At 30.1% G+C, this 26,991-nt stretch overlaps 2 protein-coding genes across 2 annotated transcripts; both read right to left on the reverse strand.

The window, feature by feature from the left end:
- Positions 1-598: 598 nt before the first annotated feature.
- Positions 599-2,933, reverse strand: LOC107403787 (zinc finger protein ZAT9). Its single transcript, XM_016010701.4, has one exon. It carries the CDS (start codon positions 2,325-2,327, stop codon positions 813-815), a length of 1,515 nt encoding a protein of 504 aa, XP_015866187.3. The 5' UTR covers positions 2,328-2,933; the 3' UTR covers positions 599-812.
- Positions 2,934-8,596: 5,663 nt separating this feature from the next.
- Positions 8,597-19,128, reverse strand: LOC107403788 (ubiquitin carboxyl-terminal hydrolase 16). The gene is made up of 11 exons (XM_016010702.4): positions 18,392-19,128; positions 13,768-15,205; positions 13,586-13,674; positions 12,213-12,298; positions 11,945-12,107; positions 11,716-11,836; positions 11,375-11,532; positions 10,286-10,370; positions 10,000-10,212; positions 9,588-9,649; positions 8,597-9,502 (listed from the first exon to the last, which is right to left on the reverse strand). Exons 1-11 carry the CDS (start codon positions 18,673-18,675, stop codon positions 8,764-8,766), a joined length of 3,438 nt encoding a protein of 1,145 aa, XP_015866188.1. The 5' UTR covers positions 18,676-19,128; the 3' UTR covers positions 8,597-8,763.
- Between the last annotated feature and the right edge of the window lie 7,863 nt (positions 19,129-26,991).

Here is a 26,991-nt window from a genome sequence, read left to right on the forward strand (position 1 = left end):
AATCGATGTACAATATTATATATTACTATTATAACATATACTCATATAGTCATATAATTAGTTAACATATGTTGGTATGTACATTTTCAAAACTAATACTATAATATGTCACATATATGCTATACTAACATTATATAGTAAGTTATGAATTTCGATAATATTACTTTTATTAGTAATTAATATTATAGTGTCAGTATAATTTAAAGTTATATATTGATTTTCATTTGTAGTTAACATTGTACACTATGTTAATATGATCTAACTTATTATCATTTGAGGTAATAGCAAGTCATGGAAGTGCACGAAACACACAACCAGAGCTCTTCTCCACCCGACATATGTGTTTTCTTATTTTCCTTTGTTACTTTTTTGGGTGAGAGGAGGATGGTGCCAAACTGCATAATTAGTGCACATCTTACTCAAAGAGCACAACAACAGAGGCAAACTAGTTTGTCAATATGGCATTATCTACGTACCCTAAACAACTTGCCATAACAAGTGAAATCTAATCGTTAGAAATTAATAATAAACTTGTTCTTGTCCAAAAATTCTCATTGAATAAAAAAACGTTTATAATTGAAGAAAAATGTGGTTTATTAGAATAATAAATGTGCCTGAACTGAGAATCAGGGCTTATAAAAAATGGGAGTTCTCATTGACCCACCAAAATTTACATTGAATATTGAATTATGAGCTTGTTGAGTTTATAATTACAGTTCCTTAATTAGTTAAATACCCAAAAAGAAAAAAGGAAAAAAAAAAAAGAATAAGGGAAAATATCCTCTCACATATAGTTTTTTGACAACAAAAAATTAAGGGTCAGCACCAACATCAGTAGTTGAACCAATACCGACCTGCAACCATGGTGAGGAACCCTCACTCATGTTGATATCCTTAAGCTCACTTAGCTTTGCTAACTTCACCTTACTGTCTACTTCATCATCCACATTCTGCATCATCATCGAACCATTACTAGTATTATTATTGTTGTTGTTGTTGTTGTTGTTGTTGTTGTTATTTTTGTACTCATCGTTATTAATGTTGTCATTGTCATTTTGGTGCTTTTGGTGGAGGGTTTGTTGACAGCGATGTTGATTATTTTCCTCTTCTTTTACTCCTATCCAAGGCTGTAAGTAAATTTCTGTAGACATCTCAAAGCTATGTCGGTTTACATGCTCACGCCGGCCTCCGGCTAGTTCGTCTACTGGCGCGGGCAGGTTAAGATCTAGCTTGAGATCAAGAGCCTCCATAGTTTCCAACTTGGGCGCCGTTTGATTAACCTGCTCCATGGTTTCTTGAAACTGATGAAACTTAGCTAATGTGGACGTGTCAGGGGTATTGCTGGTGATCCAATGGCACCGTTTGTGGCCCCCCAATGCTTGTCCCGACGAGAAAATTCGGTGACAAATGGAGCATTCATGCACTTTGGATTTTCTCTTGGACGACGTAGCCAGTGGGGCATTAGAGCCATGGTCGAACTGCAAGGTTGAATTGGATTTAGTTGGGAAGAATTCTTCATGTGTGATAACGTCGTCGTCCGCTAGACTATCGTCGAGGTGGTCAAGGCGAGCAGCGAAACACCCCTTAACCTTCTTGTGACTAGCTCTATGACCACCCAAGGCTTGGTGGGAATTGAAAACTTTCTTGCAAGCTTTGCATTCGAACAAACCTTTGGCGACCCCTTTGGCCTTGTTGTTGTCCGGAGGAACACTACAAGAAATAGGAGCAATGAAATTCAATGGGTGGTGTCTGCTCCGTTGTTGTTCTTCATCTTTGCTTGCGGACGCACATGATTCCTCGGCCTCCGCCAGCGAAGGATCAACTGTAGCATTGGACAACATCATTAAGCAATTAGCAAGATCTTCTTCCTCACTAGAAGGGCAATGGGAATTGAAATTGCCAACTTTGGCTCTCAATGATCTCTTTCTTTTAGACCAACCACCACAGCCTCTTCTACCATTGCCGTCGTCGCCTTCGGAGCCCGGTGATGACACGAGAGACTCGGCGTCTTCCGAGCTACATTTCCCATGTTCGAGAAAGGATTTCCAGGACAAGAACTCCTTGCCACAATTCTCACAAACCCGGCAGCTCTTTAGACGATTCGGGTTGGTTCTCAAAGCGTACATGCGCTTGTTGCTAGGTGGAACGTTGCCGCCCAGCTTTTCCTCCCAATCACTGGCCTGGTCTTCGTCGTCGATGTGGGCACTCTCGTCGCCTATTCCATGCGCCCGCATATGACCACCCAGCGCCCTGCCACAGCCAAAACCTTTTTTGCAGATTCGACAAAAGTGCTTCAAGTTCGATTGTTGGTCCACAATCAAAGCCATGCAATATCAGAAAAACCCAATTAAAAAAAAAGAAAAAAAGAAAAAAAAAAGCTTGGAACAAATCCGAGAGAAATAGATAAAGATTGAAGAAGAGAAGGAAAAGTAACAGGGTAAATTAGGCGAAGAATTTATGGAAGAAGGAAAGCGGTGGAGTTTGTTCTTGTAGTGAAAGCTGTTCTTGGGTTGTATGGTGAAAATTAAGGGGTAATAGTCCTAGTTTTTAGTGGGAAGTAATTGGTTTTGGGTTAAAATTTGTGGATGAGAGAGAAAGAGGATGGAGCTCTTGACGAGCTGAGAGTCGGGGTGACAAGTGGAGGGAGGGTGAGAGGGTGAGAGACTTTTTCTACGACTTTGTGGTGGTGGCGCCGCCGGTCAAAGCAACAAAAGGATGTCCGTACATCCAGTGTTGTTTGTGTGTAAAATGTAATTGTGTGTGTATGAGAGAGAGAGAGAGAGAGATCCAAGACAGATGAGAGAGATAGAGAGAGTGATGAGAGAGTGAGTGAAAGAGAGGAAGAGAGTGGTTCTAACTGCCGTAGCTATTCATATCCCTTCAATTCCAAGCCAAGAAAACTAACCCATGCTTCTCCTTGTCTGTCGGTTGGTTCAAGCAGCTTTTCCACACATTTTTTATTTACAAAAATTACATTAAATTTTCCAATCATTATCCTTTCTGTTTTTTGTGTTTTTATTTTTTTCTTTTTTAATAAATTTTTCTCATTTTAAATTAAATTACACATAAAAAATTTCAAATGCTATATACTAGATGATGGACGATATTACAGTTCAGCACGATTTCGGTAGGTAGTGGCTACCACCTGACTGACTAGCTAATCAGGTAATTCATGGATATTGGATTAATTTATTAATTATTAGTTTATTATTTACAGCACTTTTAAGTACTAACTAGCTACTGACACATTACTCGGATCCAATGGGCTTGAAAGGCCGCATCAGCCAAAAAACCCAAAAATCCTATCTAAGTTTGATGTTTTTAATAAAATATCTAAGTTTGAGGTTAATCATTATTAATTGTAGACCCATTAAGTTAATTAGTCGATGACAATGAGCCATTGATAATCACCCATACCATATGGAAAACCATTATTATACATTAATCGAGTAAATATTAGTCTGAGTATTAACTTAATATTCAGATGGTGTCATATGGAATGGTTAACCTATTCATGGCATATGGTTATCTTATATGTTACATTAACCTATTTTTATTCTTATACAATCTAACTTCTTCAATTTTATACTCATGTTTTAACTTTCACCTGTCAATTGTAGCTAAACTTAATTAATTTGAGCTGTTAATTATTTAATCCACTTTAATTAGTTGAGAATACTGTCTATCAACTTAGCCCTATTACATATCTAAGATTTAACAGTGTATTATTCGTTATCAGTAATTTAGCATATTGGTTATGATATGAATGCTAAAAGCCTCTATTTGGTAGGAGGGATAGAAACCAGGAATGATAGAAAAATGAGAAGGCATAGAAAAGTGAATGGATGGAAAAATTCCAAACAGTATATCCCTCCTATCTAAGTTTGAGGCTAATCATTGTTAATTGTAAACCTAAGTTAATTTCATATGGACAATCTTATTATCCATTAATCAAGCAAACATTAGTCTGAGGATTAACTCAATATTCAATCGGCCTCGTATGGTATGGTTAACTTATATGTTACATTAACCTAGTTTTATTCTTATACTATCAACTTCTTCAATTTTATTTATGTTCAAACTTACGTCGCCTATTAATTGTAACCAAAAGCTAATTAGATTGAGCTTTTAGTTATTTAATCCATTTTAATTAGTTGAGAATACTTTCTACCAATTTATCCCTATTCTACATCTAAGATTTAATAGTGTATTATTTGCAATTGATTAATTAACATATTGGTCATGATATGAAGCTTTGGTCTCCGTCTAGTAAGAGAGATTAGAAAATAGAAAAGATGGAAGAGAGAAAATGAATGGAAAAGTTGAGGTATGGAAAGATTCCAAAATATTTCTCTTCTTGGGTGGTACGACTTAGGAAAAATGGAAAGCAGTTTTCTATCCTTCGTTTGGCATGGAAAGCAAACTAGAGGGAAATAAAAATTCTAAATATTATCAACTAATTATAACATTTTCACTTATTAAATAACATTAAGAATTAGGAATAGTTTAATCTAATTGTTCTATTACATTTTTTAATCATTGATTTATAAAAATTCTCATTTATTGAAATTTTTATATTACTTAAAACAATATTACTCATATGAGAATCATCACTTAAAAAAAATTAATTTTTTTTAATTACATATTTTTTACCCAAGTTGTTAATACTAATATATATTAGAATTAAGTGCATACCTATAATTAATGTAAAGTTTGTTTCAACTTATTTATTTATTTATTTTACATTTCTTACCTTTTAAATTTCAAAAATGTTAAATCATAAAAGAACATTAATGATTCATCCATTTTTAACCTAAATCTTTTCTTATTCTTTTTTATTTATGATTTTTTTTATCATTAATTTATCCTAGATAATTTATTAGGATCTAATAGTTTTGATAACAAAGTTTTTTTTTTTCTTTCAGAATTTATAGGGTATCAAATCAAACCCCCCCCCCCCCCCCAAAAAAAAAAAAAAAAAAAAAAAAAAAAAAAAAAAAAACCCACCTATGACAGACTTTGTCTCAAGTAACACACTCTTTTAATTTTACTCAAATTCTTTAATTCTACTTCAAAATTCATAAGTTCTTCATTTTGTTTTTACGTACAAAGGATTGTATTGCCTATTTTCTCGATAGTGTTTTTTTTTTTTTTTTTTTTTATAACTCATTAATTCTTTATTTTCTGTTTTTTTTTTTTTTTAAATTTATCCATGCATTCCAATTATTAGTCTTCTCGTATACCCTTTTTGTATAAAAAGAATACAGAGAGTACGAAAGTAAAAACAAAAGATTTGAGTAAAAACAATAAACAAATGAGTAATACAACAATGAAAATTAAGTTAAAATCAAATGTATACATATATATATACATATATATATATAATTGATAAGAAATCATAGTCACATGAAGGCTCATTATAATAAATAAATAATAAAAAGAGTCAAAAATTATTTTTTTTAAAAAATGAAAAATGGTGTCCGTTGCTATATTAAAAATTAAATAGTAAAGATAGAAAAAAAAATTGAAAAAGCATGCTAGATAAGACAAAATTGATACTAAAGAAATGAGAAATAAAAAAAAAATAAAAGGCTTTGATTTAAAATTATAAATAGATAAAGTTTGACCCAAAAAAAAGAGTAAAAATACAAAAGAAAAAAGACATTACAATAAATAAAAACATAGACAATGAATTAAATAAACAGGGGGGAGAAAGACATGAGCGGTGAAAAAAAAAAAAAGAATAATTTAAAAAAGGAAAAATAAAAATAATAAAATTAATTAAAGAAATATATATATATATATATATATATGAGTATATTTACATAAGACCAATTCTCTCATGGACGAATACCGGACAAAATTTGGTTCAATGTAGAAGTACAAATTTCCACCATGCTGATCTATATTCTTTTTCTGTTGATCTTCAACTACGATTCTTAATTTTGCCAATGCATAAGGTTGGGCATAATTATGCATGTTTGATATCCCTAGTTCAGCACATTCATGAGTCATACGTAATGTAAAATTTGAGGATTATTCAACTTGCACCGCACAAATGAAGGGTGAATATATATGTATATATATATATATATATATATATATATAGACGTGTGTGAGCAATTTATTGACCTAATAGATCAAGCTTAGAAGGCTTATATTTATACTATATTTTCTTAAATCAAGTTTTTATCGCATAGGATTTTTTCGATTAAAGGTTTTAATGAGATAATAGCATATAGACATGGTACCAACAAGGTTTTAATGAGGTATGAACATGGCAATGTAATGTCCAAGGAAGAGTATTATATAAATATGGAGATATATATATATATATATATATACATTACTGAAATCAATATAGGTCTAGATTATTGAGAGATTTTATATTTTTTATATTTCTATTCCATTATTAATATTAGTAAACACGAATAAAGAAGAGCATTATATAAATATAGATATACATATATATATATATATATATATATATATATATATATATATATATATATATATATATATATATATATCTACACATTACTGAAATCAATATAAATCTAGATTAGTGAGAGATTTTTTATTCTTAGATCTATATTCCATTACTTATATTAATAAACCCTGATATTTATCTATATAAGGAGAGATTAGGGTACTACAACGAAGTAATAAAATTTGATGGTTTCCTTTCTATTTTATATTTTCTCTACATGTTTTCATCTTGTTAATATTGATTTATTTTATAAAGATAAATTTTATTTAGACCCATTTGTTTTGATATAATTACATTTATAATTTTTAACTTTAAAAACTAACATATTAAAGATAAATTCTAAATATTATAATTAAGATAAAACTGGAAGAACTTAAACGGAATTTTTTCATTTTATAACAATTAACAATAATTCAAGGCTTTTTGAATGGGCACTAATCACATCAAATAGTTTATTCCAAAATCTGATTTTTTTCCTCCTCGTAAGAAGGAGCATATAGACAAGAAGCCACTCAATGCCTTTCCTATAATCACACAATATCAATACAATTATAGTAAAACATTGATAAATAAATGTTTAATAGATAAATAATTCCACTAAATAAATAAAATTGATCAGTCTTAACTTGGGCTAGTGTATTCAGTAAATAACCATGTTAAATGCATAAAGATAATAATTATTTTGAAAATCTTTTAGGAGCCATCTCATATATAAATTAATAATTGATTAAACTTCCAAAATAATAATAATAATAATAATAATAATAAGTGATAAACATTTATGATACATATTAAAGTAATTTTATCTTTATTTTCTATTTTAAGTTAATTTTACTTAACAACTTTTATCTTTTTAATTCATTTTTTATTTTCCAAAATATACATTTAAAGTTTTTTGTTTCTTCTATGTATCTAAACCAAATTCAATCTTATCTGTAATAGTTTAAAATGCATTTTCATTTTGTAGCAAAAAATTATATAAAGTGTGTGTATATATATATATATATATATATGCGCTTATTATCCATACAATATTAATATTTTGTGGGGCTTTTGTAAATATACATTGTTCACGATAGCTTTTAGATTCTATATGCACATATTAATTTTTGACTACATTTTTTTCAATTATTTATAAGTTTTAAATATGTTTTGCAAAATGAAAAATACTTATATAATTAATAGAACTACTTCTAAAAAATATAATATTGTTTTTAAATTAATAAAATATTCATTTATCGATAAATTTATTTATAAATTATTCATTTATTCATTTCTGCTTTTTCTATTTTTTTTTCTTTCATGCAATTTCTGTATAATATTTTGTACAGATTTTAGTCATAAATCAATAAATAAATAAAAGAATTTTTTTGGGGAAATATAGAAAAATAGAGTTCACAAAATAAAAAACTGTGTTACAAATCAAATTTAAAATTTATAAATATATATAAATATATATATATATATATATATATAATAGAAAATAAAAAAACAAATTTATGTAAAATATTAATCAAATTTTGTTATGGTAAAAGTAACAATTTTTTAATGGTAAAATAACACAATTAATTGATATATTTAGTTATTTGCTGAATTTTATATACCTAAATTTATCTATATCTACAAAACAAACGAAATATAACAAAATATGTAATAAAATATGATAATTAGTAATGTAACAAAATTAAATAAGTAATTTTTTTATTCGAATGATATTTTCTAAAACGGTAATAAATGTGTATTTGTATATATATATATATATATATATATTGATCATGAACATAAATTTATATATCATATTACATATATAAGTAATTATTAATTTATTTTTTAATTACAAGGGCATTTAAATCATTTAATGATGCCACATAGGAGAGAATTTTTTGAATAGAAGTTAACTGCTTAAAATTTTTTAAATTGTTTCAAATCATAAGGTATTTTTTACAATAGAGATAAACTACATGGAATCTATAGGATATTAACCTAATTTTAAAGATCTTGAGGCATTTTGTTATCCTGAGGCAAGGCCTACTAACTGAATCGGCGCACAGGCGTCAAGGCGTACCAGCAAATCAAGTCTTAAAAGTCAGGCCTCCTTGCAGAATCTTGATATAAATATAATTATGATTTCTAAACAATTGGGTCGGTAATACAATGCCAAAACGGTGATGGTTGATTCTGTAAATAAAAACCAGTTGAAGGGTTCTATTTACATACATCCCCCCTCTCAATCTCTTATTTATCGCTGCTCTCTAACTCGATATGTTATATAATCAAATATTGACCGTTCTTTCTCTAGTTGACCTTCTAAACGATAAATCAAATTTTACATCATTTACAGAGTCAAATCCTAATCTCTCCAAGTCAGCTTCCTTACCACTACAACTATTACTACTTGGTACCTTGGAACAATGTTTAGGCGAGTGAGAATGCAAAATGGGTCCATGTTCCAAATTCACCCGCCTGACACGACCATTAGTTAACTTATCCCAGACATCATCAGCACAATCAGTTTGAGGCCTGCTGGTTTCAGGGGCAATCGAATCGCACTGTTCAAGATCAGAAAGCTGTGAATGCTTTGAATACAGGGGAGAGGAAGAAGATGAAGAAGTGTCAGAATCAGAGGAATTCCTCCATGGGCTATTCCAACCCCGTCCTGAGTCACCAAATATGTAATCTGATAAGTCATCTGTGCTGGTTGAGTCTCGTGTGCTTTCTGTACTGCAGGAACCTTCATCAGAATTGCTGCTAATAAGGGAAGAATTGTCACTTGATGAGTCCTCTTCTAAAATCTTCTGCAACTGCTGGAACCTCATATAAAATGATTCAACACTGGCTGATCGTTCCAGAGGATTTGAACTCGGGAAAAACGGGGCAACACCAGCATTCGTCGACTTGGATTTAGAATTCAATGTGGTAGGCTTTCCACCAATCCACGAAGGCATAGCTTTCGTTCTGGGATCAGAAGATACTATTCTACTCCTTATTGATCTTGGGGCCCTTGGTGAGCATCTGTGAGGTAGTTGATTATCATAAGCCCAAAAAATACAAGTACAGAGAACTTAAATGAAAATAGTTACACTGCAAAAAATGTCACCTCGAATAAAAAAGCATGTATGCTCCTTTTGTCAAGACTTTCTCCAGTCCTACAGCCGTAACCTACCCAACGACAGCCAAGAAAATGGTTAGGAAAGCTCTGAAATAGTAGTTCTATGTCATGATAGATACATAATAGGCAAACATGCAAGATCAAACATGATAGGCTAGCTTAATCACAAAAAAGTTAGAACAAAAAGTTGTTACTACTGCTCCCAAATTATTTTGTGTAGCCTCTTTCAAGGACTTAAAAGCCAGCTAATAATACATCATTGTCTCCCAAGTCCAAACCACTAACCACCCATTCTGAACAGAAAATTCAAATAATTCATGGCTCGCAGTTCATAGATAGAAAAACCCAAAAGTGGATAAAGTATGTAAACTGGGGAACCCAAAAGGTTTTGAGAACATACTGTGCTGTCATCAATCTTGAACCACTTGTTCTGCATATTCTTAACATAGCACACGTAGTGACCAGAAAATGCAGCATTCATGATATCCAAGTGAACAACCACCCCATAAAGCCTGTATATAGGTGATTTATCACTTGTCCCACTCATAAATGGTGCCAAGTCCAGAATTTCTGGATAGCAAATTGGCTTGTTGAGCTTCCCAAATTTGCCCGACTACATGCGCAAAAGAAAACAATCAGAATCTGGATAAGACAATAAAATGCTATCTTTTGACTTAAGGAATCACCTGAAATCGCTTCAGTGCAATTGTAAGAATATTGGGAGCCTCCAGTATTGTCAATTTCTTTTTGGCCTTCTCATAGGTTTTGCATCTGATCAAATAAATCAGCAATGACATAATATCATCATCATCATCATCATCAATGCAAAATTTTGAACCATTCAGAGAATTTAGTAAAGATAATTATACCCATAGTCCAAACTCCGTGTATGACGTTGAAAGGACAACACCCAATTCCCAAATATAATATGTATTAAATATAAAGAAAATAAGATAAGCTTCCACACAATTCCACAAGCATAAATTATATGCTAAAACCATGAAAAGTTATGAAGAAAAATTTTCAACAAGCCTAGCCCAATCAAACCTTCATCCCGCACTCTATTCCTATTGCACTATGGGGATAGAAGAGGAGATCTAACAAATAATGTTCGGTAATAATCGGTAAGCAAGCTCATAAGATTTATATCCACTTTGTCTTGATCCCACATGTCTTCCAGGCACTCATTATGGTCACACCATAAATACATGTCACAACATGTCATATCCAACAAAAGCATAAGATATTTAAACATTAACAAATGTTTTTACTCTTATATTTATAATGATAAAACATTAAAAGGATTTAAACACAAATGCAAGGCAACTTTTGTTATCAAAAGGCCCAAAAGGCTTGGGTATAAATAATATATTAGACCAAGATGAAGACTTTTCATGCAGAGCAAGACAGACTAATAGGTTTTACACTTCATTAATGGTACAAACAGTTAATCCTCAAGGTAGAAGAAAACACAACAATGACAAACAGCTCAAAATCAAATGCCATCAAACGTTCCACCCTAACTTACTAGTAGATATATGCCTTCTGAAAAGTATTAACACTTAAGCCAAACCTATTTTCCAAATATATTTTATAGCATTAAGTTTTAAACTCAAATATTTATATTCTCCTACACTTTACTAAAAATGGTTTTAATGGAATACACATTGTGTAACAACCTGATTTACTGAAAGAATTATAACTGAAGGTTAAACACAGAATACACTTTACAACTATAAAACCAAAAAGTTTGTGACAGAGAAAGGTCAACCAACCTGCTACATTGGTACTTGTTTACACCATCCAAGGTCTCAGTGCTTGTAAATTGTCGAAGAGCCTCTTCCAGGGTTCCTATGTCCCCTTCAATCTCAACAGTAAGGTCCATCATCCTTTCCTGCCGCTCAGACTTGCCTTGGCACTTCGTACATTTTATCTGCAGACCCAATCATTTAACTTATAATTGTCATTCATATTCCAGTCAAGAATATTTTTTACTTGGCTACAACTTAAATGGCAACCAACATCAACATTCCAAGTAAAGATAAGCAACCAGCATATTGGTATAGCATGATCCAACAAAATCCAAAATCATTATCCCTTAAAAATCATCACTCACCTTTGAGCGGAGGTATCCTCCAAACGTAAGACCAATAAGAGTTGTTTCTTCTTCCAAAGAGCTTGATGCATTTAGTCCAGCTTCCTTAAGGCATACAGATTGCATTGTCTCAATAGCATACCTGCAAGTTAAATTCATTAAATGACTTGAGAAACAATTTTCATAAAACAAAATACATGAAATTTTGACTAGGTTCATATGTAGATTTCAAAGAAGTAAGATTGCACACCTTAGAAATTCATGTGCATCTTCTTCCCTCCCATTACCAAGTTGACTTCCACCATTTTGTAGTTGGGATAGTATTCCAATAGGAGAGAGTGGAGATTTCCCTTCCTTTACCTTCAAAATTAAACTTTCAAATTCACAGGCAAAACACCATTCTTTCTTCACACCTGAAAAAAGAAAGAAAATGAAGGAATTACATACTGCAATAGACACATAGATATATAAAAGATTAACATGAATTGTTAATAGATTACAGACGATTAATAACATACATGTTTTAGAATGAAGTCCTTGAAGAAAATAAGCAGTCAGCGGAGGAGAAAATGCTAAGCACTGGAGTACAGCATTGGCATAACAGCTGGAAGAAGAGGAATGGAAATATGTCAGAAACAGCACTGAAAATTTGTTCCAGACAAGATAATTACAACAAGTAAATTTAAGGATCATATTTTAATTTTATTTTTTAAAAATAAAAAAATAAAAATGAAATAAAAAAGAAAATAGAAAAAAGGAATTCAGTACTGGTTTTAATATAGATATTGGATACACCTAAGGCCCAGTAGTATAAACTCAAAAATAATTGTGGGTTAATTACATTATGTTATACATACATGTAAAATCAACTAGGCTGAAAGTATATTCCAAAAGAATTGCATGTCCTTTGGTTAATATGCCATTAATTAAATCGAAAATGCCAGATATGCAAATAAGAAGACATGCTTCATGCATGCACTCAGACAAGCACAGACAATAGATCAGCAAAATACTATAGCCATATACACTACACATCATGACACTTCATATCAAGGGCTGCCAAGAGTACAAAACTAACAAATTTATTGGGAAGTGCTGTGGCTTACCATAGGTGATAACAATAAAAAATAACGGTAAATCATTATCCCACATCACCGCATATTCAATTATTTTTAAATTTAGCAGAAAATAAGAGATTCAGTGAGCTTGCTGCATGAAATAATAACATAGACTGAATTCATTCACTAGCCTTGGTAATGCGCACAACAGATGGATGATGATGAAATATACAAATGGAGAAAAATAAAAAATGGTTGTCTAAACGAAATCTGATTAACAAACAACATAGGGTGGCCACTTACATGAAAAATCACAGGACAGAACAGAGCTACAATACTTTGTACAGGACATATCTGAATCACTTACACCCTATTTGGATAACGGTAAAGTTAGTGGGAATCTAAATCCTTTGGAAAAGCGATAATTTTCTTTTATTTGGATATCATCGTGAAATGGAAAAGTATGAGCTCAATAAATTAGATTCCCAACAATGTAGGAAAATATAAGGGAAAGTTGTTCCCACCTATGAAGGTGTCATTTTGAGAATATCAAACAAAATAATTTTGAAATTTTTTTAAAATACATATTTAACTTTAATTTATTATACAATATTAAATTTAATTACTTATAAGTCTCAACTTTCCGATCACTTACCAAACATAATAAGAGAAAAATTAATTCTTAGGAAACTAATTTCTAGGAAACTAAATCCCGGGAATCAATTTCCCTCCCAACTTTGACACTTCTCAAATGGGACCTTAAGGAATCAATGAATATGCCCATATAGTTTCCCAATGAAATTTTCCAATAAACTAGAACCATCCAACATTACCTGTTCCCACAATTTATAAGGCCAGATGGGCGTAGCTCATCCTTATTCCAAGTGTATAGCTTGACAAATAACTCATAGGGAAAAAGGCCCTGCAAAAAATACAAGTGTTTAACTCAAAGTTTTAACTTATTCCTCCTATACTGTTTTAAAAAGATATCAATGCGATAAAATAAAAGCAAAACCTTGTCAGTGTATCTCCTAGCAATCTCGCACCCATTACTCAATAGATTGTGCTTTGACATTTTGGAACCTCTAAATTGCTCAACAACTCTTTGTACAGAAGTTCTCAAGCCATTCTTAGCATTTGGGGAGTTCAAAACCTGAGAGGAACCAACAGTTCTAGCCTGAACAGAATCAACAACTCCGGTTCTCACACTTGTAACCGAGCACCCCCTAACACTAGATGCTAAAGGAGCATCAGAAACACTAGACAACGAAGATCCACCTTTTTGAGAGCTCGACATATTAGAAATCCTGCCGCAATCATTAGCAATATTATCCGTCTTCTCAGAGCTTGTGGATGGCAAGTTAATATCATTTGATGAATCTCTAAATCTAGAAACACTTTCAATACCAAGCGGCACAGCTTTAACTTCTCTGGACTTGAAGTTTTGTGATGTACTTCTCGAATCATCCTTGATATTATTAGAAGCTTCAGATTTCAAGGATTGGGAGTCCCTGATCTTAGGCTTACCAACTTCAACATTTTCTGATAAAGATGCTGCATTAGTAGACTTGTCACCAGCCAACACAGCTGACAGTGCATCACCTGATAGAATGCCTTTTGCGCCAGAGCCTTGGGCATGCAAGAGAGGAGAACTATGTCCAGATAAATTGAATAATGAGAAATGCAAAGATCCAGTATCTGATAACTTGGCACTACCGTCTCCAATGGAATCAGATGCATTAGAATCGTCGCGGCTATCACTAGGGGACACACGAGGGTCGAGAGTTTTACCCCAGAAACAAGAACAAGGCTTGGCATTTGAACCATCACGTACTACATTATTGTGCCAACCAGAAGAACAAGACGATGCGCACCGACTCTCTTCATCACGAGAACTAGATTTAATTTGATTTAATTTAGTAAAACCATTTGCAGAGGTGACCAAGCTAGCAAACTTTGGAGATAATGGCTTAGATTGACCCACATTTGCCATGTTAAAAGAAGACTGAAGCATTTCAAGTGCACCATCAGCAGATAGATGTCCATCTGAATTATCAGGTTCACTTGAGCTAACACTCTCGCTGACAGAAATATCATCGGATGATTCACCACTAGCAGTTGAAGTAGAAAATCCAGAAAATGATGTGGCTGATGAGTCAGAAGAATCAAATGTCTCTTTGCCACCTGTAGGAGCCTCAAGCTTATTATCACCACCCTCCTCTAATGGAACTTCAGTAGTACTGGGACATTTGAATGCAGGTTCCTCAGAGAATGCTTCACTCGGTTTATCCTGTTGTGAGCCTTCAAATTTCTGACTGTAAACTTCATAGTGTTCTTCACCAACCTTCTGGGCAGAATCATTTGTCACATCCGAAATCCTCTGAATTGGGCTGGGAGGATGACATTCTTCTTTGTGGCCTTGTCTCCAGTGGATAATTTGACACTTTCCAGAACTAAATATTCAGATTTGATATCAGTAATATGAAAACTAATATAGTACAAAAATGTCAGGCTTTAGAAGGAAAAGAAATTGAAAAGAAAAATATATAAACCTGTAGTTTGACAGAAGGGAAATATGTTAATCTAATCATTGATAACATCTAACATGATAAAACAAGTAAAGTAACTTTCATGTTTCCGCTCTGAAAATCTGTAATGTATGATAGAAGCAATAAAATCTTTATTTTAGAAGGGATGTTTTCTATGCCATGATTATCCAATTTAAGATTCATATAATGCAATAAGAGAAATATGTTAATTAAATGCATATTTAAACATTTAATAATCAAAACAAGTTACCTTCTCTTGTCCATGAATGTCATTTAAGTTCAATTTCTTTCCTAGTCCTAGATATTCAGATCCTTAATTATAATACCTACCATATCATATTCACGTCTTACCATATCATGTTCACCTTCCCATTCACCCTTTTATTCAACTTTTTAGAAAAATATATCTCTGTCAATAGCCAAGGCTAACTTGACAACTAGGCATAAACCTGGCACAATGCATCTCCAACATTCTGGCTCGTGATAGGCCATCCACCAAATTAAAAACTAAATACAGAGGTAGCATATTGACAATTAAAACAATCCACCCCTCAACATAAAATGTAGATGATGAATTATTTTCTCCACTCTAGCATCATTTTAGTAACACAACAAACATCAAAATTAGACATAACAGTAATAACACTTTTTTTTTTTTTTTTTTTTTTTTTGTTGGTTCTTGTTTTGGGGGGTTGAGCAGAGTGTTAACAGGAAAGTCGATAGAAAAAAATATGACTGCCACTCAAATAAATACCAGCATTTTAAAACTTGTTTGCAATATGCATCAGGGTCAGGGTGAGGCAAGTTATATAAATAACGGAGGCGTACTTCTCACCCTAAGCCTCAAATCTGCATATTATATTATTAGTTTTGATAAATGGTGTCTTGGGTTGGGTTCGGTTAAATCAATCTTGTTCGAGATGCCTTTCTATGAATAAAAATAAAAGGGAAAGACATTCAGAGCAAAGGAGAAATTAAGCTTCAGTTTACGAGTTACTTGCTGCTCTTTTGGCAGAGAAGGTGCTGGACATAAATGCAAAGGTTGGTTCTTAGGAAAAGAAAAAAATAGAAAGAGATAAAGAGTGAAGAGGAGGAAGCTGCTGCACAAGCTGTCCTTGCTGAGCTGATTTCAGAAGAAGCCAGGTTATTAGACCACATCATTTTTTTTTTTCTTCCCTTTCTTTTCTAGTCTTTCCTCTCCATCCACGCATCCATACATCCTCCAATGTCCTGTTCTTTTCTATTGTTTCATATCCCCCAGTACACCACATTTTTCCCATTTATTATATATATTAAATTTCCAGTTTTATTTGTATCACTTGTTATTTTGATTATTTTGTTCATTTCCTGTTTATTATTGTTTTCCTTTTCACAATTCAACTCAATGTTTGTTATGTTAATCTTCAACTTAATTTTTTTATTACACCACTCAAACCATCTTTCTTTCTTTTAAGCTAATCTGACTAAATTTCTCCATTGTGCAGTGATGACATTGTTAACACTGTATGCTTTTGGCAGACTAAATTGGGGAAAAAAATTGTAAAACTTAAAAAAATAAAAAAGAAGAAGTTAAATATGGAACAATTAAAATCGTCAAAAAATCCATTTTCTAATTATCAAATTATGTTTTATTAATATTCTATTACTTACTATTTATTAGTATTTCTTTTAAATTTAATACACATAAATTTTGAGGATCATTGCTTGCACCATTCGGGCAAAATGCCTCAAGATCACCTAAGCCTTTTAAGACTTTGATCACCACATTTCAATTAGAGCTAGTATTTGATTAATATGCATATGATCTTCATCCCAATTCATGTTAGAACCTAGAACCAATGAGGTAGCTATAACCAGTAAGGATCATAACTTGCCCTATTAGGGAGGGCAACTTGCCTTAAGACCTTAGCCTCTAAACACTTAGATCAACACGTTTTAATAAGAACTATAGTATTTGATAAATATGCATATAATCTTCATTCCGATTCATGTCCCTAAGAAACTTAGAACCTTGAACCAATGAGGTAGCTATAACAGACCCAAAAAACAAAAAAAAAAAAAAAAAAAAAAAAAAAACAAACAAACAAAGTCATTCAAAAAGATCAACTTTGTCAGGGAGTTGTTAGAAGATCAACGTCCTAATCAGCCTTATCTTTTCAACATACACTCTGAATGTGGTTCTCTATACTCAAACAAACAAACAAACAAACAAACAAAAAAAAAAAAAAGTAAAGTCATTCAAAAAGATCAACTTTGTCAGGGAGTTGTTAGAAGATCAACGTCCTAATCAGCCTTATCTTTTCAACATACACTCTGAATGTGGTTCTCTATACTCAAAAAGCATTACATTAAGTAAAATGGAATGTAATATTCCTAACTCTTTCCCCCATGATTCCAAGGCATAAGGGCACATAGACATTCAGTTCCTCCAAATTTCTTTACAATAACAAAAGTTCCCCAAGTTTGGAGGGCATCCATGAGCAACCAAATTGCATGTCTTTCTATCTGTATCTATTCAAAGCCTAGAGCATACTTACGTGGGCATAGCTACATTCTCAAAATGGAAACACCCTCTGCAAATTGTTTTACGAGTTTGCTTTATCTCAATTCTATAGTTATATTGCAGCACTGCTTCCTAAAGTCTCAAAAAAAAATAGTCCCCTCAAAATAAAGATAGACATCTTAATAATAGTGAAAACTTTCATGGAAAAAATGCCCATTATCTTTATAGCAGAATTATGTACAGCATGCAAAGCAAAACCTCGAAAGTTAAAGAAAGTAATGCATTCGCTCAAAGCAGCCTTGATCCCATCTACTAATAAAACAAATCCAGTTGTGAGACAAAGCCACACTTATAAAAAACCATGGAATAACTTTGAAAACAAATTCAGTCGTTTCACATGTAGTTATGCAATGAGAAATGCACAACGTCTAATTTATCATATATCCACTCAAAACCCACCATAAATTCCCCATATTAGCTGCAAAAAACCAGGTATATAAACAAAACAAAAAATGGCAAAATTACACAACCCACCCACCAGATTTTATTAAATCAGAGAAAATTTATAAGAATTTAGAATAACATACCAGTAGCGAACGGCTTTGCATCGGGCACACCTTGTAACGGTCGGGCAGTAACAAACCGCGCACTGATAATCCCTTACAACCGGCGAAACAGCAACATATCCAGAAGAAGCCTCAAGCTCAGCCCTAACGGCTTCCTCTGAAGCCAAAATCAACAGCCTCTTGATCTCTTCCTTCCTTGCCACAGCTAGCCGCCATTTCCGCCGAATGACAAAGAAAATCACCGGAACCACAAGGCAAACCACCAGGACCTGGCTTGAAAACCCTAGATTCCCGGTAGCAAGCATTTATCCTCCTGTACCCAATACGCATCCAGAGCAATTAACAAACCCTAAGCTATTATCCCCGAAACAAAACATGAACACCCCGAATACAGTAACGGCTAGTTCCATAACAGTTAACGCACATGCAGAGAGAGATCAAACAATCAACGCCATCGATGACCGGAATCTCACCGAGGAAAACCAACGGACGCCGACGGTGAATTACATTCGGATTACCGTTGAGGAAATTAAAAAATTGAAGGAAATAAATTGAAGAAAATATACATAGAAAGTTGCTAAGCCAGTGTATGAGCGATCTCTTGTGACGGTTTTCTTGGATTTGAGCTCCTGAATTCGGACAATGTAAGGAAGTAAAAAAGCATGTAAGAGAAAAATAAAATTCAATTTTTAGGGCTTGTTTTTGGAGAGAGAGAGAGAGAATCTAAAAAGTTTATTTCTATTTAAAATATTATGGTCGGGGGCAAGGAATTTTTTTTTTTTTTTTCATGCATCGAGAAGCGTGAATTCTTCTCTCACCAAATATTCGGTTCAGACTGATGATGACCAAACCTTCCGGTTCGAACCGAAACTAAATTCCGGTTTGACGTGTTGCTTACGGGTAAAAATTTCAGTGCAAGGCGTTTGTTTGGCTTGAAAGATAAGAGATAAAAAAGGCAAAAGAAATTTAAAAAAAAAAAAAAAAGAGAAAATGCTTAATTTCTTTTTTGATGAATAGAAAAAATATCTTAATTTCATCTAAGTTGAGTCCTGAAGTTTTAAGAAAAATCGCCGTTTGATTTGCGTTATTTTCTAACAGCTTGAATTACTTTTACACCCTCACTTACCATTTTATCTTTCTTAAAAATGATTCTTTTTTTTAGAAAAATAAGCTCTTAAATATATTATATTTTACAAAATTAAAATATTGATAAAGGAGGGACCTGAGCATTATTTACTTAAAAATATATATATATATATATATATATATATATATTTGTCTTAAAGAGAAAATAATAGAAATATAAAAAGAAAAAATGTTCTTTACCGAAAAACAAAAAAAAAAAAAAAAAAAAAAAAAGAGAAACCAAAAAAAAATAAAATGTTGGTATTTAGCTAAAATGAATTTTTGTCAAACAAGTACTGCAAATCTCTAAATCTTTCCAGCAACAATTTTCTTTTCATGGACCCACAGACAAAGAAACATTAAAGAAAAATGAAAACTAAGTTCGAATTCCTACAAATAATCAAAACCATATTTTCCCATCCATCTCCACTGCAACAAGGCATTTACTAAATTGTACTATTCAAAGCTCTCTACCATATGAAATGTATTCAGATCCTTGCAGTGGAAAATAATATGCTTCCAAAATGTTAAGACAATTAGAAAAAAAATGAAAAAAAAATAAAAACAAAACAAAAAAGGTAGATGGTATTACATTCTAAACTAGAATCAAAGTTTGAAAATCATAAAAATCAAAATCCTCAAATTCCACCCTTTAACTCTCTTTCTCTCTCTCTCTCTCTCTCTCTCTCTCTCTCCGCCCCCACTCTTAGTTTGATGCACATTCAGTCATGGATTGGAATTTTTGCGCCATTTGGAAAACAAGAGGAAGTGGAAGAGGTACAATTGCCTATTTGACCTTAATTTGCTAAATGTAACGGAAAACAATTAATGGCGAGGGATATTTAACGTATCCTTTAAGAACTTTATGGAAATGTTTTGCAAGGTTTAAAAATTCAAAATTTGTATATTTTTAAATGATAAAAAAGAAATTTGGTTTTCAAATAAAAACGGATAAAAGTCAAAAAATTTCATCAAAATTTTCAATACCTCCAGACAATTTTCATAAATATTTATTTTAATTCTTTTATAATTTTGTCAACAAATCTATAATTTTTATAAAAAATTTTAAAATTTATATATAATTTCAATAAAAATTTCTATTGAATTTAATTTTTTAAAATATATTATTAAAAGATAAATGATTATTATTGGCATTTAATTGTCTACTTACTCATTATTTTTTTACCATAATAAATTTAATAATTTTATAAATATTATAAAATAAATATAAATTATAATATAGATAAAGATAAGAATTTGTATGGAAAAAAAATAAATATTATATTTAAAGTTGATAGTAACTCTTGAGTATTGTTTTAAATTCAACCATAAAAGATAATATTATATAATAATCACCAAAGAAGATAATCTCATTTATTATAAGATTTATATAATTAGCATATTAACAATTACATGTAAAATTATATTTATTAAAAAAATACAGTTTCTAATAATTACTTTTCATTATTTCACATTTCAAAATGAGGATTAAAAAAAAAACACTAAAAAATTTCAACCATCTACAAATTCTATATAGTATTGAAATGAAATTTTATGATATATAATATAATTATAATAACTATGTTATATATTTTAATTGATAAATACTTTTATCAAATACATATTTTTTTTGGATATTTTTTAATTTATAATAATATATTTCTAACAATCAACGCTTGCTATATGATATTACTAAGAAAAAAATCAATTCCATTCAATATTTTTACATAATTTAATAATTAATTAATTAAATATATTAAATCTAATTTTCAATAAAAAATTTATTTTTAAAATTTATCAATTTCAATTATTTTTTATAAATTTTTATTAATAGTCAATAATTTTTTTATATTTTTATAAATATTTTTATATTTCAAACTCTTAATATTTTTGTTGATAGAAAGCTTTTGAGCTTTAATTTTTTATAATTTAATTTAATTTCAAGGGTACAGATAAAATTAAAATACCGAGATTGGAAAGTTGCCTCAAAACGCATGTGATGGTAGGGTGAGGGTTGTGATTGACTGGATCTGATCGACGATGGAGATTTTGTTGTTTTGGTGGTTGATTTTTTTGACCATGTTGATGATGGTCATGGTGATGACGATGATGATAGATTATCTTTCAGCGTTCGTTTATAGAAAGATGGTGTTGTAGTCTTGTCGAGGATTCCTCGGTGGGATTGAACATTCAGGTAACCGTATTCCTTGGCTATAAACTCGAAAAAAATAAATTAATTTTGTAATTTTTTTGTTTTCAGTAAAATTGATTTCAGGGATTCACTTTTGGCAAAAGAGAGAAATTTATAGGGTCTTTAGTTGTTCATCAGCCATGTGTGGGATCTGATATTAAAATCTATTTTAATAAAATTTGTAAGAGGGCATGATCTAACTTAATTTGTTTCTTATTGCAAAAATAAACAAAAATTAAATTGTTTCTTAGCTTTTCATGATACTGAGAAGTTGTTTAATGTTGACTCCTATTATAAAAGATAAAATATGAAATACAAAACTGTATATTACTGATCTGAGACCTATCCATTTTTTATTATTTATTTTTAATTTTTTTTATGGAAAGTGAGAGCCTAGTTACTTTCACTAAGGAAATGGATTTTCTTTGCTCATAATATATATTTAGTCAGCAGCGGATGTTCATTTTGTTACAATAACATGTATTTTATTTTTATTTATCACAAACATGTTTTTGTAATCAATTAGTATGTTGTGATTAGATATCGTGTATTACTGACGATCAATCATGTTATATTTAGTTTCTACCAAAAAAATAATTAGGTTATATTTGGTAAAACTTATTAATTATTAGATACTGTTTTCGAAGAAAAAAATTATCCATTATATATCTAAAATTTTATTCTTATTATTCTTATTCTTATTCTTATTACAATAAAAGTTTGGAACTATAAGCATTATTATTTGGTAAAATAGTGTTTTATTGTGTACTGGACTATTCTATTTTATTTAAATATACATATATTTAACTTGTTTGAAATCCAAATATTTTTCCACAGGGATTTTTAATTAATATATAGTTATAATCTTCTAGTAACCTTGCTTTGTTCAATAAATTTTATGCATATAGGTAGGGCAGGCCCTGGGATTTTGAAGGTTTTACGTTAACTTTATAATTTAGCTTTTTTATTAATATTTAAATAAACAATAAAGACAATGAGCAAAAATAATAATTTTTATTAAATTAAAAAATTCAAATTGCATGCTATAATATTCTAACAATTCTAAAAGTTCATTTAAAATTTATCCTTCTATCATTTTTAGATGCAAAATCATTAATTACATTATTACAATTAAGTTGTTCTAGCACTGAACTACCAAAATTATAGCTTTATTGGGGGAAAAGAAGTAAGTATTTATTTGTTTTTTTGAAAAATTACAATATCATTTCAAGGTATTAATTATTAATTAATAAAAACAACATAAAATAATAAAAGGGACTTATTTCTTATTAATGTTTTCATTAAAACGTTTATTATTTTAAACTATTTTAAACATTTAAAAATATAAAAAAAAAATCTTTAGAATATATATTTTGGTAATTGTAGGCTGTGTCCTGAAGATCAATTATTCAATACACCATATATATATATATACATCCTCTCTTCATATACAATGTAAACCTTATATAATGAAATTTACATTCTATATATATACATATACACAATGTACTGAATAATCTCTCCTAACTAAAATGGGCTTTGTGTCACTGCCAACAGTGCATGTTGATATGATGACTCAAATTTTTATAATAAAAGTTTGTGGTCCTCATTTCTATACAAATTTTTGTTTTTAAATGATTTATTTATGTATTTTGGTACGACTCAGATATTTTATTATTATTTTGTTTTATTTATTTTATTTTTTTGAAAGACTTTGTTATTGATTTGTTCAAAAGCTGAATAGGATTTGCGTAAGCTGATAGAATATGGAATAAAAAATAGTACATAACGTAGGTGGGCGGGTAATTTGGTCAAAAAGTGGAGCGTTGGACTCCAAAACAAGTTCACTGTTTTAGACTGTGACACGAGGCCATACTGATTCCTTGAACATGCCAAAATCCAGACCTAGACCCATCCGAGGACCCATTTTCCTTCCAAACGAAGTTTCTTTATTTTTTTAATTTTTAATTTTTTTAATTTTTTTATTTTCCTTGCTTTTGGTGTGTTGTTGATTTTTCAAGTATTTTTTCTAAGTACGCTGCGTGTGTAGATTTGGTAATTCATGTTTGTAGATCGTGTTCGTATCAATATGTTAATAATCGTGTCAAAAATGCCTAATTTGAACATGATTTATTTATTAATCGTGTCAGATACTTAAAACATTAACCGTATATAAACAGGTCAACACGACACGACCTGTTTAACATGATTATTTTAACGGGTTGTGTTGACCTATTAACTCGTTAACCTGAAATTGATCTATTAACCTGAAAACTAACCTATTAATCCGTTAATCCGAAAATTAACTTATTAACTTGAAAATTTTTTTTATTTTTATATTTTTGTTTTTATTAAAGATGTATTTTTTGTTTTTAAAAAATTAGTAATAGAAAATTATTTTTATAATATTTTTAATTTATAATATTTTTTAGTTATTAAATATTATATTAGTGATAAAATATTAATTTAAAATTAAATTTAAATGAGTTGTAATAGGTGTATAATCATGTCAGGTTAAAACTGACACGTTTAATAAATGGGTCATAACGAGTCAATTTCGAGTTAAACAGGTCAATCCGAAATGACACGATTAATATTCGTGTTTAACGGATTGACCCGATTATGATCCGAACCCATTTATAATAAATCCAAACCCATTTATTTTGTATCGTTTTCGAATCATATTTTCGTATCATGACCCAAATTGCCAGATCTAGCTGCGTGGTTACGAAAAGAGAAAAGAAAAATCAAACACAGATAGATAGATAGAGAGAGAGAGAGAGAGAGAGAGAGAGAGAGTTGGAAGAAAACCTGTCATATTGTTCTGTTATGGACTTCTTCACTGTTTCTATTACTCCACGTAATCAAAATAAATGATGATCATTTTGAACTCTTCTCACGTAACAAATAAGTTTTTTTTATCTGGATTAAAAAAATAAGTTTATTTATTGTTCATCAAAAAATATGTTTAGTTATTTTTATTATTTGATAAATATCACTTTGGCCTTTTCGGTTTTTTTTTTTTTTTCCAAATGAATCTCTATTTTGCAAAATTTTACTTTAGTCCCCATACTTTTCATTTTTGTTTTATTTTAATGCTCTAATATTTCATTTTATTTCACTTTTGCCTCCATTCGTATTAGTAGTTAAATTATTAATCAACTCATATATTTAACTTAAATGACATTTCTAACATTTTTAATTATTTATATATACAAAAACAATCTATTCATTTTTTTTTATATATCTCTAAATAATAATTATAATTTCATTTATAATTTTTTTTAGACATACATTTTCTAATGAATAATGGGTATTTAAAAACAGAAAAAAATTTTGATTGGTCTTTGTAAATGCTTTTTTTATTTTAATTTTGTCTATTTGAATATAAAAAGGGTTAAAATTGTCTTCTGAATAAAATGTACAAGTTGGGGAGTGGTGATGGGGCTATAGTGTAATTTTCTAAAATATAAACGCATTTATGCAAGAAAATTCAAAAATTCAAAACAAATGGGGCCAAATTGATTTTTACCGTTACTTGTTTCACAATTTTTTTTTTCAAAAAGAATTCTTTATTGTAGTTTCCTGAAAGCAATTGTATTTTTTTTTTTTCTTTCATCCCCAAAAATGGTGCATGTACAAGGAATGATTGTATATAATTTTATGTATAATTTTTTAGACATATATATTCTAAGAGTATCATTAATGATTTTTATTAAAGACTTCTTCTTTTTTACGTCAAATAGACAATTACTTTAAAAAGACTTTTTTAATAAATTTGTCTAAAATATTCTATCAAGGAAAAAAAAATGCTATTAAACTGACCCGTTATATGTGGAGTCTTTGTCAACCATTATGAAATTTATCTAAAATTAATAAAAAATCAATTTTTTTCCCAAAAAAAAGTAATTAATAATATATATATAATATTAATAATATATATATATATATAATTAATAATATATATATATATTTAATAAGTCATGTAATTAATAAAATATATATATAATTAATTAATTAATCATAATAAATAATCTTATGTATATTATTATATAAAAATAATTTTAAAACTGATTGTATATTTATAATATCTATATTTAAACGATATTAATCTCACAACAATTTATATTTATCATAGGCAATACGTTAAGAAATAATGGGTATTTAAAAACAAAAAGAAAATTGTGATCTATCTTTGTAATTGATTTTTTATATTTTATTTTTCTCTATCAGAATAAAAAAGGTTAAAACTGTCATTTGATTAAAATATATCAGCTGACCATAATTTAAGTAGCAACAGGGACTATCATATAATTTTTCAAAATAGAGATGCATTTATGCAAATGTATATATATATATATATATATATATTCAAAATAAAGGGCCAAATTGATTTTTACCCTAGTTTTTTAAGCAAATTTGTTAACCTTTTTTCGAAAATAGGAATTCTTTTCTATTATTATAATTTCAGTTTGTGAAAGTAATTTTATTTTGATTTTTCCTTTTCTTCCCTTCAATCTTCATGAGAATAGTATCACCCAAATATGGGGCGTAAAACGAATGTGAAAAAGATTTCCCAAGGCTGTCCCTTTCTTTTCGTCTTCCTTTATGGTGTTTGTGTTTCGCACTGTACGCATGACCAAAGCCAAAGGTTGGAAAGTAGACACTTGTTTTTGGTCTTGCAAGTACTTCTAGGAACCAAACTATTTTAATTTTCCACGAACTTATAGAAAACGATGCCCTTTTAAATAAACATAGGGCCAAGTTAAAACGGCGTCGAGCTCTTTTGAAGTACCATAAAAAATACAATCAAAAATTTTAACCAGCAACCAACGAGTCCGTATATTTTCTACTTTACATTTATATTTAATTATTAATATGTTTCAAATAACATTAAATAAATTGTATAGCTAATATAACTGTCTATATTAATACTCCTTTTTTTTTTTTTGACAATATATATTTATATATATAGCACTCTTTTTGGCAGCCGATAGTACAAGATAACTCATATTATGATAACTATACTTAAGTTTCAAGCCGGTTGCTCTCTGTTTGTATATCATAGACTCTGTCATTCATGTTTACCATTATGTTACATTCTTGTTCACTCAAATCCAACCCATTTACTTCAGAATTAATCTGAAAATACAAAAAACAAAATCAATATATATAATTCACCAAGAAGCCTATATATTAGAAGAAATAATTTACTTACAAAATTTGTGGACGAATAAGCATCATAATTATAACTCAGAAGCAGAACTCCTCTCATTTGTAATTTCGTTATGGTGTATATTCACTT

The sequence above is a fragment of the Ziziphus jujuba genome, chromosome 5 (genome assembly GCF_031755915.1).
Source record: "Ziziphus jujuba cultivar Dongzao chromosome 5, ASM3175591v1".
In the NCBI taxonomy this organism is placed as follows: domain Eukaryota; kingdom Viridiplantae; phylum Streptophyta; class Magnoliopsida; order Rosales; family Rhamnaceae; genus Ziziphus; species Ziziphus jujuba.

What these genes read in the sequence shown, in the direction of transcription:
- LOC107403787 (XM_016010701.4), bottom strand. Translation starts at nt 2,327, where the DNA reads ATGGCTTTGATTGTGGACCAACAATCGAACTTGAAGCACTTTTGTCGA.
- LOC107403788 (XM_016010702.4), bottom strand. Translation starts at nt 18,675, where the DNA reads ATGCTTGCTACCGGGAATCTAGGGTTTTCAAGCCAGGTCCTGGTGGTT. An exon ending in CTTATAAATTGTGGGAACAG is followed by an intron (nt 12,299 to 13,585) that starts GTAATGTTGGAT and finishes CTCTTCTTCCAG; the next exon opens with CTGTTATGCCAATGCTGTAC. An exon ending in TACATGCTTTTTTATTCGAG is followed by an intron (nt 9,503 to 9,587) that starts GTGACATTTTTT and finishes ACTACCTCACAG; the next exon opens with ATGCTCACCAAGGGCCCCAA.